At 44.8% G+C, this 16790-nt stretch overlaps 1 protein-coding gene across 2 annotated transcripts in view; it reads left to right on the top strand.

Moving 5' to 3' along the window:
• Positions 1-1275: 1275 nt before the first annotated feature.
• Positions 1276-16790, top strand: part of LOC129485126 (kell blood group glycoprotein) — a 58653-nt gene continuing 43138 nt past the window's right edge. The window contains exons 1-10 of one of the 2 annotated variants that reach the window (XM_063642313.1): positions 1276-1456; positions 1749-1826; positions 2133-2274; positions 2529-2705; positions 5193-5317; positions 5650-5796; positions 9125-9187; positions 9280-9468; positions 9696-9844; positions 10996-11125. In XM_063642313.1, the coding sequence (XP_063498383.1) occupies positions 1803-1826; positions 2133-2274; positions 2529-2705; positions 5193-5317; positions 5650-5796; positions 9125-9187; positions 9280-9468; positions 9696-9844; positions 10996-11125 (1146 nt within the window). In that variant the 5' untranslated portion in view covers positions 1276-1456; positions 1749-1802. The remainder of the gene's footprint in view (positions 1457-1748; positions 1827-2132; positions 2275-2528; positions 2706-5192; positions 5318-5649; positions 5797-9124; positions 9188-9279; positions 9469-9695; positions 9845-10995; positions 11126-16790) is intronic. The other variant, XM_055284315.1, reaches the window with a different exon arrangement.

The raw sequence follows: 16790 nt of genomic DNA, 5'->3' as shown, positions 1-16790 counted from the left end.
TTTTCCTGGGATGTGGAAACAAGGGACAGAGTTGAAATACCTTCCCCCAGAAGTGTGCTTGCCTCACTCAGACCACAGGTAAGGGCTTAATATGATGTGAGAAAGAGGATTTCTGGCTTGGAATGCAATTCATTTCTATTAACATTTAGAAAGCATCTTGGGTGGGCAGGAATGAAAACCAGACACTGTACCTGCTATGACATAGTTGTCAATCAATAAGGAGATGAAGAGGCAAGCTATCAGTGCAACAGAAAGCACAATGAAAGAAAGACGGGCTCAGTAAAGCCTGATTCTTTTGTAGAAGGCATGAGATCCTATGCGGTAGGCATAGGCAAGTATTACCCTCATTTTCCAGATGACAAAACTTGCTTACCTGCCTCAGAGTTTAAGTGGCTTGTTTATTGTCACAGAGCTAATAATTAGCAGATTAGGGTCTCCTAGCTGGGTGATCTTTTGAATGCATGACTTTGCCAGCAGCCAGCAGAGCTATGAATCACCGAGAGAAACAATTAAGCATGCTTGGGAACAGTGTGAATGGGCATGGAGCTGGGAGGCCTCCTGGGAAAGGTGGCATTTGACCTGGGAATTGATGAATCCCAGAAAAGCCAATCAGAGAGGTATGAAAACAAAATTAAAATGGAGACTGGGCCTGAAAAATTCCCAGGCAAACAAAGCCAAAGACCTTAAAAATAGCCATATTCTTGCTAAAACTACAAACAGAAGTGAAACTTAATTTGGGTCAATTTCTGATAAATGCTTATGACAGAAATAAAACTTAACCCTAGCCAATGATAGGCAGCCAACTAACATATGATTATGTGACTAGGGACTTTCCAAAAAGTTACCTAAAAAAGGCAATTATTTAACTGCAAACTAAGCAAATAATGTTTTATTTTGCTTCTATGACTTCCCAATAAATGCTTGCCTCTGACATTTTGTCATCGCAACACTAAACCTTTGTCGGTCTGATGCTCCCCAATTCATGAATTGCTTCTTACTTAAATAAACTCTTTAAAATTTTACTGTGCCTCATATTTTTTTATACCGAAGAAAGGATAGAAGGAAGAATATTTTAGAAATAAAGGAACTTCATGGGCAGAGTCACAGTGCAAGACCAGAGGAGCAGACCAAGGGCAAGATTGCTTGGGGAGTGAAGACTCCCTCCCTCTTCTCCCCTGAGAAGCTGAGATAAAGGGGGAGGAGAAGCCTGGGTGCCCCCCACTGATAAGCAGGCTCTACCCAGAGGCCAATCCTGTGTGTCTGGGGACAAGGGGGAAGAGCAGCAGAAGTGTCCCTTCTCCAGGATCAAGGAACTGGGGCGGGTCAGAAGGGGGACCATTTCCTGGACCCCAGTCCTCCGAATCAGCTCCTAGAGTGGAACCAGGAAGGATTCTGGAGCCATAGAGGACAGACAGATGGCAAGTCCACTTTTGGAGTCAGAGGCCTAGGGTCGGGGGTGAGGGTGGCTGTGTGCAAATGTCCTGCCCCCACTGGAGGGGAGGGAATGTGAGGCTTACAGAGTAGAAAGCGGGGGAGAGAGGGAGGTAATGGGAGAGGGATTGAGAAATGTCACATTCAGGGGACGGGTTCATTCTGAAGCCCATCTGGGAACACTGCTCCGAGATAAAAATGTGTGTGTGGGGGCAGGGCAGGCAGCGAGGGTATCAAAATGGCCTGATAAAACTCTCTTCAATGCACCATTTCCTGAACCAGCTTCTCTCTCCTCCTTCTCCCTCCACTCCCTTCAGGAAGATGGGGACCAAAGTGAGGAAGAGCCGAGGGAACGCAGCCAGGCAGGTGGAATGGGAACTCTCTGGAGCCAAGAGGTAAGTGACCTCCTCTCCTGGGGCTGGAATACACTGATGTTGTCACTCTGGGCTCTAAAATCCCACAAACACTCATCTGCTAACTGTCTGCTTCGTCCTCACTCAAAACAGTTGACATTCCTTGTTTTCTCATCTCCCAGGAGTTAAAGTAGGGCTGGGTTTAGGAAGAAATGGGATAATTATTTCTGTATAAAGGGACTGTAGCACTAACAGATTTATTCTCTCTCTCCTCTCCTCCTCTTCTTCCCATCCCTGTCTCTCAACCCCCTCCACCTTGTATCTTTCACCTCTTGGTTCCTCCCACAGAGCACTCCAGAAGAGGGGCTGCCCGTGGAAGGGAGCAGGCCATGGGCAGTGGCCAGGCGGGTGCTGACAGCTATCCTGATTTTGAGCCTGCTCCTTTGTTTTTCTGTGCCTTCGTTCTACATCTTCCAGAGCTGTGGCCCTCGTAAGCAAGATCTCAGACCCCCTAACCTAGTCAGCCCTCCCCTGCCCTGGGGCCCAGGCCCAATCCCTGCTCCTGGGGCTTCTGCCCACCCTGACCCTTGGGGTCCCCATGGGTCTTCTTCCTCCCTGCATCCTAACCATTTCTTTTTCATCAGCTTCCCACTTAGTTACTCACCTGATGTTCTTTGCCTAGCCCCTTGGGGGAGCCCTGGTCTTTTTGCCTCTTCTTTCCCAGCTCTGAGCTTTTTCCCACAGGCCCCTGTGAGACATCTGTGTGTTTGGATCTCCGGGATCATTACCTGGCCTCTGGGAACACAAGTGTGGCCCCCTGCACCGACTTCTTCGGCTTTGCCTGTGGAAGGGCCAAAGAAACCAATAATTCTTTTCAGGAGCTTGCCACAAAGAACAAAAACCAACTTCGGAGAATACTGGGTGAGGAAAGCAGGGTGGAAGATGCTCTGTGCAAGTGGGTGACTCTGTGCCTAGAACAACCATGACTGCTCCAAACCCTGTGTAGTTGTGGAACAACTGGTTTGCGCCATCCCAGGTGGGATTATACGGATGGATGATTGGAGATGATGGGGGAGTAAAAGAGGCAGGATGGCGGGAGCTGCCTGGGTTTGCTCCTCTCTCACTGTTTCCTGTTGCCTTGCCTTGGGTACCCTTCTTCCATTTCTCTTGGTCCCTTTCTGGATTTTTTTCTTTATCTAATTTCCATCTTCTTTGCTTCTCCATGTATCCATAATTACTCCATTCTCTCCAACTTGTCCCTTTTAGCAAGCTCCATCTTTGTTGCTTCCTCCAAATGTTCAGTTTCTATCCTATGCATGGTGTCTTCTTCCACGAGCATCTCCTCAGCACCTCCTGCATTTCAATTCTTTTGTCCATCACTTTCATTCTCTAACCTCCAAAACCTCTAGTCTCCCAATGCCTCCTTGTCAACATTACCGTCTCCCTCTCACCATGCCGGAGCTCCCCTCTCTCACAATGATCTCTTGCTTCTTGCTTCTCCATTGAAACCCTGGACCATGGCAAGCAAGTTGACCTGGAACAAGTGGGATGTTAGAGATGGATGACTGGAGATGATGGATGATGGTGGAATGAAAGGGGTAGGATGGTGGGGTGAGAAATGAGAAAGGGCTTCATCACTGTGCATAAGAGAAAAAGTGGGTAAGTACAAAGGATATGCTGGAAGAAGAGGAGAGCTGAGTTAATTGGCAGTGGAAGTAAAGTTCCTGCAGATGGAGGCTGGAGAGGAAAACTGCCAGGACTGAGAGGAAAACCAGAAGGATGAACTGAAACTGAGTAGGAGGTTGGAAGTGCGTCCCAGGAAGTTGATGGATGGTGGTGAGGATTTGGGAATAAGAACATGTAAGATAGACATGCATTTCCAGTGCAAGGGAACCTAAAGAATGTGTTGACGCTATCAATTAGAATCTGGGAAAAATAAATGCACCCCTCTGCCCTCCTTTTTTGATGGGGAAAGAGTGGGAAGGGGACTCTCTTTGGGTAAATGGATACTTTCAGGGAAGGCACAGATATTAAAAAAAATATGCTTAGGATAAATTCTGTTGCCTACAATGGGATGAATAGATATCAGGGCGACTGAGGGTGAAAAGAGTGTTAGATATTAGAGGGTGGATGATTCAGAGAGACTTGCATTTGATTATTGTAGTGTGTTTGTTTCTTGGGATCAATGGATGAGGAGTCTGGACTAGGAGAGTCCTCCCCTGTTTCTTCTCTTTGCTAAACCTTTCCTTATGAGTTTTCTTCTCTCCAAATCCTTAAAGTTCTCTTGTTCCCTGAATTTGTCTAATTTCTTCAATCATTTCTTTTGTCTTTCGTTTCTCTCTTTTCTCCTTTGCCCATATCCCACTTATTGCTATCTTTCTCCTTTCTTCCCTGTCGTTTCCTTCTTGGTTTCTTCCCCACATTTCTTTTATTTTCCATATTGTCTTCTTCTCCTCATTCTCTTTCCCTGCTTTCATCATTTCATCAAGTTGATCCATTCCAAATTGGGCAATCCTCTCATCTTTCTTATTTTCCTTGTCTCTATTCCTCCCATATGCTGTGGGAGTCTTTCTTTCCTGTAAGCTCCCTGTCTCCCACCCTCGCTCTTTGCCTCTATACCAGTTGCCACTCTTTTAATTCTCCTCCCGACAAAAAGAGTCAAACTGTAAAATATTTGAAAAGATTCATTTTGGGCCAAATATGAGTGACCATGGCCCGTGATACAGCCCTCAGGAGATCCTGAGAACATGTGCCCAAGGTGGCTGGGGCGCAGCTTGGTTTTATACATTTTAAAGAGTATTGAGACATCAATCAAATACATTTAAGAAATACATTGGTTTGGTCCAGAAAGGTGGAACAACTCAAAGGGGCGGGGGTGGCTTCCAGGCTGCAGGTGAATTTAAACATTTCTGGGTTGACAGTTGGATGAGTTTGTCTAAAGATCTGGGATAGATAGAAAGGGAATGTTCAGGGTAAGATAAAGATTGTGGATACCGGAAGTTCTTTTGAAGTCTTATAGTGGCTGCCCTTAGAGACAATAGGTGACAAATATTTCCTATTCAGATCTTAGTCAATCAAAAGATCTAGCTATGTTAATAGAGATATGTTAATAGCTAATAGAGATTCTTTACAGATGCAAATTTTCCTACACAAAGAACAGCTTTGTAGGGCCATTTCAAAATATGGCAAAGAAACATGCTTTGGTGTAAAATATTTTTGTTTTCTTCTTTGTCTTGTAATGTTATGCCAGAATCAGGTTAGAAAGTAAATCATGTTACATGGGTTAAATAAAACCCATCTGATGAGAACTTATGATATAGGGCATGACTCTCCAGACCCCTTTGATAGGAATTTGGGGCAAGATAAAAAAATCAGAGTTTAGTCCTCACTTCCATGCTTCCTTTCTAGAGGCCCAGAATTCCTGGCACCCAGGCTCTGGGGAGGAGAAAGCCTTCCAGTTCTACAACTCCTGCATGGATACACATGCCATTGAAGCTGCAGGGACTGGTCCCCTCAGACAAGTTATTGAGGAGGTGAGAAAAGTTGGGATATTAACTTTTCTGGATACATAATATATGGGACCAATGCATGCTTAGGGCTGCCTTTTTTTTTTTTCTAAAGGGTGGGTCTTCTTCCTAGGGCCCCCCAAGTTCTAGGAGGGAGATGGAGATGGAAATGGTTATGCCCTGTGAAGGTATCAGGACCTTGGGAGAAGGCAGATAAAAAAGGATAGATGTGGCTCCCTAGGCGAATCAAAGGGCCCAGGGCAGAGGTCAGGCAGTAGCAGCTGTGTAAGAGCCAATCCAGACAATGGGGGATGGGCTCCACATATCCTTATGTTCAGCCCCCTCTCTCTCCTTTAAAGCTTGGAGGCTGGCGCATCTCTGGTAAATGGACTTCCTTAAATTTTAACCGAACGCTGAGACTTCTGATGAGTCAGTATGGCCATTTCCCTTTCTTCAGAGCCTACCTAGGACCTCATCCTGCCTCTCCACACACACCAGTCATCCAGGTGAGGGATGCACTGGCGAAGACACAGTTGGACCTGGCCTGCCTCCATCTCTAGCCAATCATCCCTTAGAGGAAGGTTGCAGGTTGGGAAGAGAGGACACCTGTGTGATATAGGAAACAGCCCTACCTTAAGGGAAAATTATTGATGTGAAAGTCAGGGACATTAGCTGGGGGTGGGAAATGGAGCAGCAGAGCCAGTGCTGGGAAGACAGAAGTAGGCCTGGTCTTTCTTACTGTTAATCTAGATTAGTCTCAGAGCCCCTTAACCAGTCCTCCTATCTCTAGGATTGCCCTCATTTTATTTACTCTTTATTTTTACTAGAGGGAACTTTTCTAAACCAAAGGCTAACTATGTTACTGTCTGTATTTAAATGCTTGTCAGTGACTCAGTGGCTTGCCAGGTCATCAGAATCTAGTCCCTAATCTTTAGTAAAGCTTTGCAAGCACCTTGTGATCTGACCCCTACACACTTCTCCAGCCTTATCTCCTGTACATTCCTTCTCTCCCTTACCCCCAAGCCATGCTGACTCACTGCTGCTTCCAGGAATATTCCTCAGTTCTTTGCCTATGCTGCTCCCTGTGCCTGCAACCATCCCCCACACTGAACCTGGAAAACTTACATGTTTTTCAAATGTTGGCTTTATTATCTCTTCCAGGAATTCTTCACTGACACCCTAGTTATGAGTTAGGTGAAGCCCTTCTCTCCCTCCTTTCATTTCCTCATGCTCTTAGCATTTATCGCTCTGTGTTGAAGATTGTGAGCCTCCTTAGAACAGGACCATGCTTTATTCACCTTTGTTTCTCAGGACCTATCACAGGGCCAGGCAGCTAGAGGCTTTTGCCAGGTATTTGTTGAGTGAGTAACTAAATAAAAACACTGGAGCTATCACTATTGTGGTTAAACAATGTAATGCTATCTGCATATTTGGACCCTACTGTCAAAAGAGCCACAAAATTACCAGAGGGTAAGTACAAAAGAAGAATTGATTATCATAATGAGGTGTTCTAAAATTTAGTTCTAAACAGTCTGCTCAGGAGTTTAACTGATGTGGCCTTTGGGGGCCAGTTAAGATCTGGTTAAGGAGAGGCTCAGAGAGGAGAGCATGAGAGAAGGTGAGCTAAGCCAGCCTTGAAACATGGTTAATTCACACAAGTGGAGGTGTAGCTATGGGACGTTGGAAATTCTGAGCCAGGGGGAGGACCTGGAATGGTGTGATTCCTCCGTGGAGTCAGTGAGGAGGCTGATCTATTTAATTGAGGATTTGGGAGGCAAGGTGGGGTGCAGTGGGAGGTAAAAGTGAGACTGAAGACATAAAGTTGAGCTTGATTATTTCTACGAAGGCAGGCAGAGGTGAAACATTTCACATAATAGAAAAAAAAAAAAAGCTACTGAGGCCATCCAACTGTTATGACAATTGTGCATAGAACAAATATTTTGATGGTTGTGCATAGAGTCAGCAGTTTTGAAGGTCAGTCTCGGGGTGTTGAGGAAACTAAATGAGCATTTTTGAGGCCCTGAGATAGAGGTAGAAATGGAAAGGAAGAGCCAGGCACAAGGATTTAGGCAACTTCACTCTAGTGATGATAGTCCATGCTGTTTCTAGAGGATTTGGTGACTGATTGGATATAAAGAAAGAGAGTGGGGGATTACACAGTGATCCCATTGTTTTGATTTAGTGTGAATGGGAGGAGGGTGATTATCATCAGTGTGAGCCTGGATAGTCTCTTGGGTTAAAAGCAGATAGGAAGAATGGACTACAGAAGGAGAAGTCCAAAGACTGAGGGCAGAAGGGAGCCAGGGAAGAGTGAGTACTGTTGGAGAGATGGGAGCTAGACCAGTATGGTGGGCCACAAAGGAAAGAAAAGAAGCTTCAGGAAGGAGGGGTCAGCTCAGAGAACAAGGAATGAGAAGACACCCTTGGATACCTAGAGATACTTTGCAAACAGTTATGGCAGTGGACACAGATTGTACGGAGCTTAGGAGGAAGATAAGAAAGTGGAAACAATGGGCATAGATGCTTTTTTGTTCTTTGAACTGCGGACATACAATGTAGCAAAAGGGTCGAGTGAAAGTTTTTTTTGAGACAGAAGGAAAAGTATATGGCTCAAGATAAGAGTGGGATATTGAAATTGGAGAAGAAAAGGGAAAGAGTAGAAGCAAAGATCTTCAGAATAGAATCAAGGGTTCATCAGGGCCAGACTAAGGTGAAATATACACGGTGCTTACCTTGGGTGCTAATTTAAGAAGGTCCCCAAAACTCAGTATCACGATAAATAGTATTTTAATAAATATTCCTAAAAAGTCAAAATCAGTGCAACAATACATGATGAAACAAAATATCAAACTTTTCTTCATTATGAATTTTTTTGAAAAAAGATTATGCTTTTTTTCCCCAAAAATGAGACAAAATTCTATGTGAATCTTTTTGAAAGTACTAATGATTTTTTTTTTCAAAACGAATCAAAAATACATTGAGGACTTTTCTTGAACACATCATGATTCTTTTCAAAATTGACTAAAAGTATGTTTTTTTGGGGAAAAAAAGTCCATGATTAGCAAAGTTTTGAGATTTTATTTATCATACATTTTTGGTAGTAATTTTGATTTTTTAAAATGTTATTTATCTTGATTACTGAGTTTTTTTTTTTTTTTTTGAGACAGAGTCTCACTCTGTCGCCTTAAAGAAGAGTTTATTTGAGCGAAGACTGATTTACGAATTGGGCAGCATCCTGAAGCAGTAGAGATTCAGAGAGCTCCACCCTACCATGTAGGCAGGCAGTATTTACAGAAAGAGGAAGTGACGCCCAGAAACATCTTGGTTGCTTACAGCTTAGCAATTGTCTTTAATGGGCATGGTCTGATCACTTGACAGCCTGTGGTTGCCTGAAGATCAGCTGGTATGGCTGGCTGAGATGGAGCTATCTGTTGCAAGAATATACTCCTAAGTTAGGTTGCAGTTTGATTACTGAGTTTTTGGCACCTCTTACATTTTGTACCTGGGACAGGTTCCTCACCTCACTCACCCTGGCCCTGTTCCTGAGACAAGGAATAACTCCTTTTAGGATGCTGATTATTATGCTTCTGCCTCGCTGGGCACACCCACACTGGTTGTAATATTCACCATCTCTTCCCATTTTCACATCTGGACTCTTCTTCTCATGCCCCTCAACCCTTAATCCCTCCCTTTCTTTGTACTCTTGCTTCTCTTCTGTCCAATCTTTATGTCCATCTCCCAAGGCCATCTCCCATGGTATATTCCCCACCTCCCCACACCTGCCCTCTCCATCTGCCACGCTCCCTGCTTCTCTCCAGTCTCTCTTGTGTCCAGATAGACCAGCCAGAGTTTGATGTTCCCCTCAAGCAAGATCAAGAACAGAAGATCTATGCCCAGGTAAGATGGCACATGGACAAAGGCCCTGCCCTCTGAGGCCAGGAGAAAGGCAGGGACCTCTGACACCTGTGACTGACATTTCCTTCCTCCAGATCTTTCGGGAATACCTGACTTACCTGAATCAGCTGGGAACATTGCTGGGAGGAGACCCAAGCAAGGTGCAAGAACACGCTTCCTTGTCAATCTCCATCACTTCAAGGCTGTTCCAGTTTCTGAGGCCCCTGGATCAGCGGCGGGCACAGGGCAAGCTCTTCCAGATGGTCACTATCAACCAGCTCAAGGTGCCTGGAACTGGGGGCCAGAAGACTGTGGGCATGGGGGCCTTCCTCCCAAATATTACCTCCTTTCCTTCTTCCTCCTAGTGCCCTTAATCCCTTTTCATTCTGTCTCTGGCTCCATCCCCTCCCCCAGTTAGCCTCTTCTCTTCTTTTTCTCACACGCAAAGGGAAGCCCTTTCCCCTTCCTTCTCTTTTCATTTTCCCCCTCAGCTTTGTGTCCCTCCTCTAAGGAAATGGCCCCTGCCATCGACTGGTTGTCCTGCTTGCAAGAGACATTCACACCGATGTCCCTGAGCCCCTCTCAGTCCCTCCTGGTCCATGATGTGGAATATTTGAAAAACATGTCACAACTGGTGGAGGAGATGCTGCTAAAGCAGAGGTTTGCCCCAGGTGGGATTGGGGAGATCATGGAAATGGAAGAGAGCCTGAGCACCATAGATCTTGGGGGCAAAGGAAACCTTGGGGAAGGCAGGCTGGTAAGGGCCTCCCAGAAGGATAAGAGGAACTTGCCACCTGTGGGGGCAGAGAAGCGTGGGTTGGGTGGCACAGAGAGGTTGGAGGGATCAAGAAGGATGTGTCTTGGGAGCATGAGTAAGGGAGGATACACACGACATGAAGAACGCAGGGTCAGCCAAGACATGGGGTCTCCTGAGAGTAGAACACCAGCTAGTCAAGAGCCTCTGAGCTGTAGAAGATGCTGGAAGATCCAGACACAGAGGACAGTTGAGTGCATGTATGTCTTTTTAGCAGCTGAGGACTGTGGGCAGGAGGAGGAGGCACATGAGATGAGGAGATGAAGACAGTGAAGGCTGGGGATGCTTAGGGGAAGAAAGGAAGAGGAGGGGCCATTCCTCAGATGTGGTGTGAAGATTCTGGAGCTCTTATGGGAAACAATGTCTAAGAGCATTTCTGCTGGTATCAGGAAATCAAGGGGGTGTTGTGGTTGGGGACATGAAAGAGTGGCTCTTTGTAGGGCTCTCTGCCTCCCCCACCTGAAAGCAGTGGGTTTCTTCCAGGGGCTTGGACCTAAGGGTCTTCTTCATGGTGGCAGCAGCATCTAGAAATCCTTTTTGAGGGAGGTAGCTGCCCGTTCACATGGGAGTGAGCAGGCTTACATAAGGGTGCGATGCAGCCCTGGCAGGAGCATTGCCGGTGGAGCAGAGAGCAGTCACAAAGACCAGCTTACTTATGCTTATGAGATGCATCTGAGGATAACCTGAGATATCTTGACTGTGGAAGCAGAATCTGTTTCATGACTTGAGTCCAGGCTCCATCTAGCCCAGAACTGTCTTTCCCTGTGACTTTGAAGGCTGCCTCTTCATCTAGTTTCTTTTACTAAGGAGCTAGATCCCACCCCAACCTACATCATGAAAAGCTCTTTTTGACTTGGGTGCATGTTAAAACAGTTATGAATACAGAGGAGAAGGGGCGGCCTTCAGGAGTGTCAAGGTGACTTACACAAGGAGAGGCTCTTCTTGAAGCATCCCAAGATTCCTGGGGTATATGTATGGGTCTCTTTTGTCTCCATAGGGACTTTCTGCAGAGCCACATGATCTTAGGGCTGGTGGTGACCCTTTCTCCAGCCCTGGACAGTCAATTCCAGGAGGCACGCAGAAATCTCAGCCAGAAACTGCGGGAACTGACAGAGCAACCACCCATGGTAAGGAGAGGAGTGGGTGTATTTGCCCAGGTACTCGAAAGGAATATCTACTCTTTTGAGGGGTAAATGTCGGCAACTCTCTCTCAGGGAGGGGGGCTGTGATACTAGATGCCCCTCCATGTCTTGGCTTTCCATGGAAGCAGGCAAGTTGGACAGACAAAGTGTAACTTGAAAACCAAGATACCACGTGCCAGACCTTCAGGCACACATCTCCCAGCCTGACTACCTCTCTGGCTTCTTGCTGGGTGTTTGAGCTCAAATATAAAACTCTGATATTATCAGGACTGCCCTTTCTTTGTCACGATGCTTACATTATTTGCTCAGGATAACTTGGACTTAGAGCTTACAATTTATTGGGATGAGAGAGAGATATGTTATGCAGTGGCCTTCCTTATGTCTAGTTGATTCCATGTTCAAACGTGCTTCACAAAGAGTTTATCTCTGACATCCAGTGGGATCCATTGGGCCACATGTAGACTTTGTGGCACAGATGTGGATATATCTGAGGAGGGGCCTGGGTCGAAAATGCACTTCACTAACCAGAGTCTACTTATTACATAAGATGCAGAGATGCTCCTTTGCTGAGAATCTTGAAATCTCAAGTTGGATATATCCAAATGCAAGCAGAAGAGTCTAATACATTGGATACATCCCAACCTCAGTGAAGGCCTCAGTTTAGTCTTAAAAATCACTAGATTTTTTTTCTTAGTAATTTGTGGGCCATTTCCCTGCCTTGGAGAAACTCTCTGCTTTGGCAACCTAAAATTGCTGTGGAATTCAGAGAAGGAAAAGATATTCACAGGGATTGGAATGTAGTTATTGCTTATCAAGAGCTAATGATGTGCTAGACACTCTTTGAAATCCTTTAGATCTATTAGCTGATTTAATCTTTACAATTCCATGAGGTACCATGGATGCCATTTGATTCCTATTTTAAAGAGGAGGAAACAGAGGCATGAAAGATAAGGAAGTTGCTCAGGTATGACAGTAAGTTAGTGGGGTGAGGATTTGAACCCTGGCAGTCTGGCTCCAGGGTCTGTGTTGTTTACTCATTGTGCTAAAAAAGCAGTCTTCCTGAGGAGCATCACTTGAGTTGGAGAGTCACCAAGAAGCTTCTGCCCAGCTTTTCTCTTGATTCAGATGAAGCAGACCAGAGCCCCAAGTTATCTTAATTGGGGTTGCTACAAAATCCTGGCAACAAACAGCTACCTATAAATGCCAGCATCATGGCCCCATGGCACTTCTTGGAGGCTGTAAGAGTGCTAGTGTTGAGGCTCAGGCTTAAAGAATGCAGAAGACTTAGATGGCCTGAAGCCATTATCTTTTCCATTAGGGCACATAATTATCCTTGGGCTTAAAAGCTGAACTAATCTCTGCCAACAAATAGTTGTGTGACCTTGGGGAAGCCACAGCTATTAACTTTGACTTTCTGGAACAATAGTATAAAAGATGGCACTTAATAATAATGATAATAGCTGATATACATGGAGTAGTCACTGTCTGTCAGCACTTAGGACAGGTTATTCATTTAAATCTTCCAGAAACACTTGGAGGTTTTTAATCCCCATTTTGCAGATGCAAAAATAGGCTCAGAAAGGTCAAGAAGCTTTCCCAAGACCACACAGCTCACAAGTAAATGAACAGACTCCAAAACAGATGTTTTGGCTCATAAAGTCATGTTTTTAACCACACACTGTACAGGATTGAGAAACAAGTAGGTGCTACAAACAAAGGTTAGAAAACTTTTTTATAGAGGGCAAGATAGTAAATATTGACTTCATGATCCATAAGCGGTTGGTGTTACAAACTACTCAACTCTGTCCCTGTAGTGCAAAAACAACTGTACACTAAGTAAATGCTGTGTTCCCAGGGGATCCTGGTTTAGACAGCAGATATTCTTGGAGTTCCCAAGGAGAGATCAGGGAGCATTTGAAGGATCAGTGGCATCTCTGTGCAGGAGGCGGAACTGACAAAATGTCTAGAGAGAGGAAGGAGTTTTCTGGTGAAGAAAAGGATATCATCTCATGGGGACAGGGCAGGAGGCAGGCTGGCTAAAACTTGGTGCAGGGTGAGAGATCCTCCTGGTGGCTCCGGCTGAGAGGAGAAGACTAGGCTTGCTGTGTCCACTGATGCCCCTGGAGCATGCTCCAGGTGTTCGAGAATCAGCAAGGAAGCCAGGGCATCTGGATCAGGGTGAGTAGGACAATAATGGGGAGGGAATCAGAGCAGGAAGGAGAGAACCATACAAGGTCTGGCAGGTCACTGAAGGACTTTTGCTTCTCTCTGTATGAAATAGAGACATGCAGAGGGATTTATCTCATTTATGTTTTCAAACAACATATTTTAAGGTTAGCAATGGGATGTCCTGATGATGAGTGATGTGAGAGGGAGAATGGAATCAAAGACATCACCTAGAGTTTGGCCTTGATATGATCAAAATGTTTGGTTCTATTCAGTGGCCATTAATTACCGACTTCTGATCATATTCTTTTGAATGAATTATAATTTATAGTGCCCTTATACAGAAAGATTTCTAAATCTCATTATTGGACCATCTTTGGATGATTAGTTTTGAATAGAGTTATAGTCAATGAAAATGGCTGTTAAGTCAGCTTTTCTTTTATGAAACTTGGGAAGGTGGGTTTTGAGAAGTAAAAGCAGAACTTCACATTTGTGATGATTAAATGTGAATGATTTATATTCAGCCCTACATCTCAATTTATTCAGGTCTTCCAGCTTTGGATGATTTGCAGTTTTATTCAGTGTATCTTCATGCAGACTACTGTTAAGATCCTGAAGGGAGAAGGGCATCGGGTCAGGTTATTGAAGACCTAGCTATGGATTTATGCATTCATTTATGTAACAAACATTTATTGAGAACCTAGTGTACTTCAGGTACTTCTCCAGGCACTTGGAATGCAGCAATGAACAAAACAGACAAATAAATAATCCTGCCTTCAGCCACATATCCTGGTGAAGGAAAAAAGACAATAAACAAACTAATAAAATAATAAAATATGTTAGGGGGTGTTATGAAGAAAAGCAAAACAGGAAATGAGGAAAGGAAATGCTAAGTGAGTGGTAGTTAGGATTCTTAGTAGGAATGTCACTGGAGGTCAAGTCAACTTGAAATCATTCACCATTGATGTTTACTTTTGATTCAGCCAGATGAGACTCCACTCAAACTGCACTATCATTCAACATCAGTTTATCTATCTAATTCACTAGGACTCAATCTGTGTTTTTCAAGCCTGGCTAAATCAAGATAATGCCAACAGAGTGGGGTAGTGCCTTAGAGTACTTGAAAGGTATTATTTCACCTGATCCCCAAACCTGTGAGGAAGGTAGACTAGATATTGTTCTCGTTTTGACAACCGGTGTCACTGAACCGCAGGGGTTTAAGTTGATAACTCAAACTTAGTAAGTGCTAATACTCTATTCAGTGGTAGGATGGTAGTGGTGCTTGAGGATGTATTTCGTCTATAGATGTGTTTTGTTAGCCTGGAGAATCTTTTGCAAACTTTGAATTAATCACCAACATTCAAAAACTAGGGTATGGTATGCCAGCATTCAGGTTTCCAGCGTGTGTGTGTGTGTGTGTGTGTGTGTGTGTGTGTCTGTGAAGCTTGGGAAACACTGGGCTAGCCTTCTCCTGTGGCGACAACTGACTGTCACTACATGGCGCAGCTCGGGGCTGGGTGCGCTCTCTGTAGCCCCACCATGCCCTGTAGCTCTGATGTTGCACTGCTGTTCTCTGTTATGCCTCTGCATGGCCCCTATTGGAGTTTGCGGCTTCCAGTCTTTCATATGCCTCAGTTACGTAAGCCTTTTAGCCAGAGGAATTTTTATTATTTTGGCATTATTTTTCTTCAGTGATCCTATCATAGCCCTTAGTAGTTACACATTATTTTCCAAGTGTTAAAAAACTGTTTAATGATTCGTTCTACAATTTTGTTTAGAAATTAACATTAAGGATTCCTGGTTGGCTTGTAATCCCTAAAATTTCCTTTCATCCTATAGAAGATTGGTCAAATTTTTGCTTCGCTCCGGACTCTTAGAATCTGTGCTGATTTCTATCATTTCTCAAATACTATTTGTGGTTCTGAGGTTATACATGAAACTTTTTTGTTTTTGGTGCCCTCAAATTAGTCCACCGAGTTTCATTATCTTGGGTTTGAAGTATTTCTTCTATTGTTTATATTTTGGAGACTTTTTTTCTCTAATTCTATTTCTCTCCCTCTCTTTCTCTCTCTAACTCTCCCTTTGCAGTCAATGTGGTATACACTACCATTCCACATCTTGAGAGAGAGCTGTAGTAGTGGTCTGAGGTGGCGACTGTATTCTCCAGTAGTCAGGTCCCACAGCAAAGCATGTTGGAGAAATGATCAGGCTCCAGCAAAGGGCATCAGGAAACAAATCAAGAATGAGAAGGGGTGAGAAGCGTAGGCAGATCCACACTTCCAAGCTCAAGTGGGCTCCCTGCTGATGCTGGTTGCTGCTCCAGGTGTAGCAACTGTCTGATAAGAGGTATTCCTGGAGCCAAGCTTGTCCAGCAGAATGTGGCTGGCAGATTCTCAACTCGGCCCATAATTGCTTTCAGACCCGGACTTCCTTTTAGTTTCTGTTGTTTCAGAGCTCCAACTCATGCAGCATGAGAAGAATCTGAGCCTCTTTTCTTTATCAGAGATAAGGTTGGCCGGGTGCGGTGGCTCATGCCTGCAATCCCAGCACTTTGGGAGGCCAAGGCAGGTGGACCACTTGAGCCCAGGAGTTTGAGACCAGCCTGGCCAACATGGCAAAACTCCATCTCTGGTGGTAGCCACCTGTAATCCCAGCTACTTGGGAGACTAAAGCAGAAGACTCACTTGAACCCGGGAGGTGAAGGTTGCAGTGAGCCGAGATCGCACCATTGCACTCCACCTGGGTCACAGAGTGAGACTCTGTTACAAAATAAAAATAAAAGTAAAAATAAAAATAAGAGACAAGGTTAGCAGACCTCAAGGTGCAGTAGAACACAGATGTGGGCAGCCAGGCCTGCAGCAACCTCCAAAATGATAACCTCTTTAACCGGTGGATTCGGGAGTTTCTTCTTCGTTGACTACCAGACTGGCCTCTTTGGTCTGTTTCCTCTAGTGGGATGCACATAAACCCCCTCCATTCCCAGGACCAGCCTAGCTCCTGCAGGGAGAGTATTCCTACCTTCCCTGTGGGCAGGTCTTTGGGAAGTAAAAAAGTCACAGGAATAAAGTTTTGAGGCTTCATCTTGCCTAACCCAAATTAGCATATTAGCTGGTATTTATCAGTTCCAGCTTAGCTTTCCCTCAGGCCAGCTACCTCTTCCTGTCCCTGGGTTCCTTGAGTGTGTGTCTCCATTTACTGTGTCATCTCTGGGTTTATGCCTTGGTCAAGTTTTTAAAGCCATGCAAGCCCACCGCCAAGACCTTCTCTGCGTCTGTCTCTTCTGTTTCTCATTCTCGAGGTCCTCAGCTGGCACTGCCCTCTTGGATGTTTGTCCATGGCCTCCTGCCTCTGCAGTGAAAGCCCTCCACCTTCCTGTTCTATTCTCTCCTCTCTGACTTGGCTGGAAGTCTTCCGGCTCTATGAATTTATACACTGAATCTTGTCTTGTGTCCTCTTTTCCTAGCAAACAATATGGCATCTAAAA

Source organism: Symphalangus syndactylus, chromosome 6 (assembly GCF_028878055.3).
Source record: "Symphalangus syndactylus isolate Jambi chromosome 6, NHGRI_mSymSyn1-v2.1_pri, whole genome shotgun sequence".
Taxonomy (NCBI): Eukaryota; Metazoa; Chordata; class Mammalia; order Primates; family Hylobatidae; genus Symphalangus; species Symphalangus syndactylus.
The sequence above is the reverse complement of the archived record's forward strand: the minus strand, read 5'-3'. Positions and strand labels throughout refer to the sequence as shown.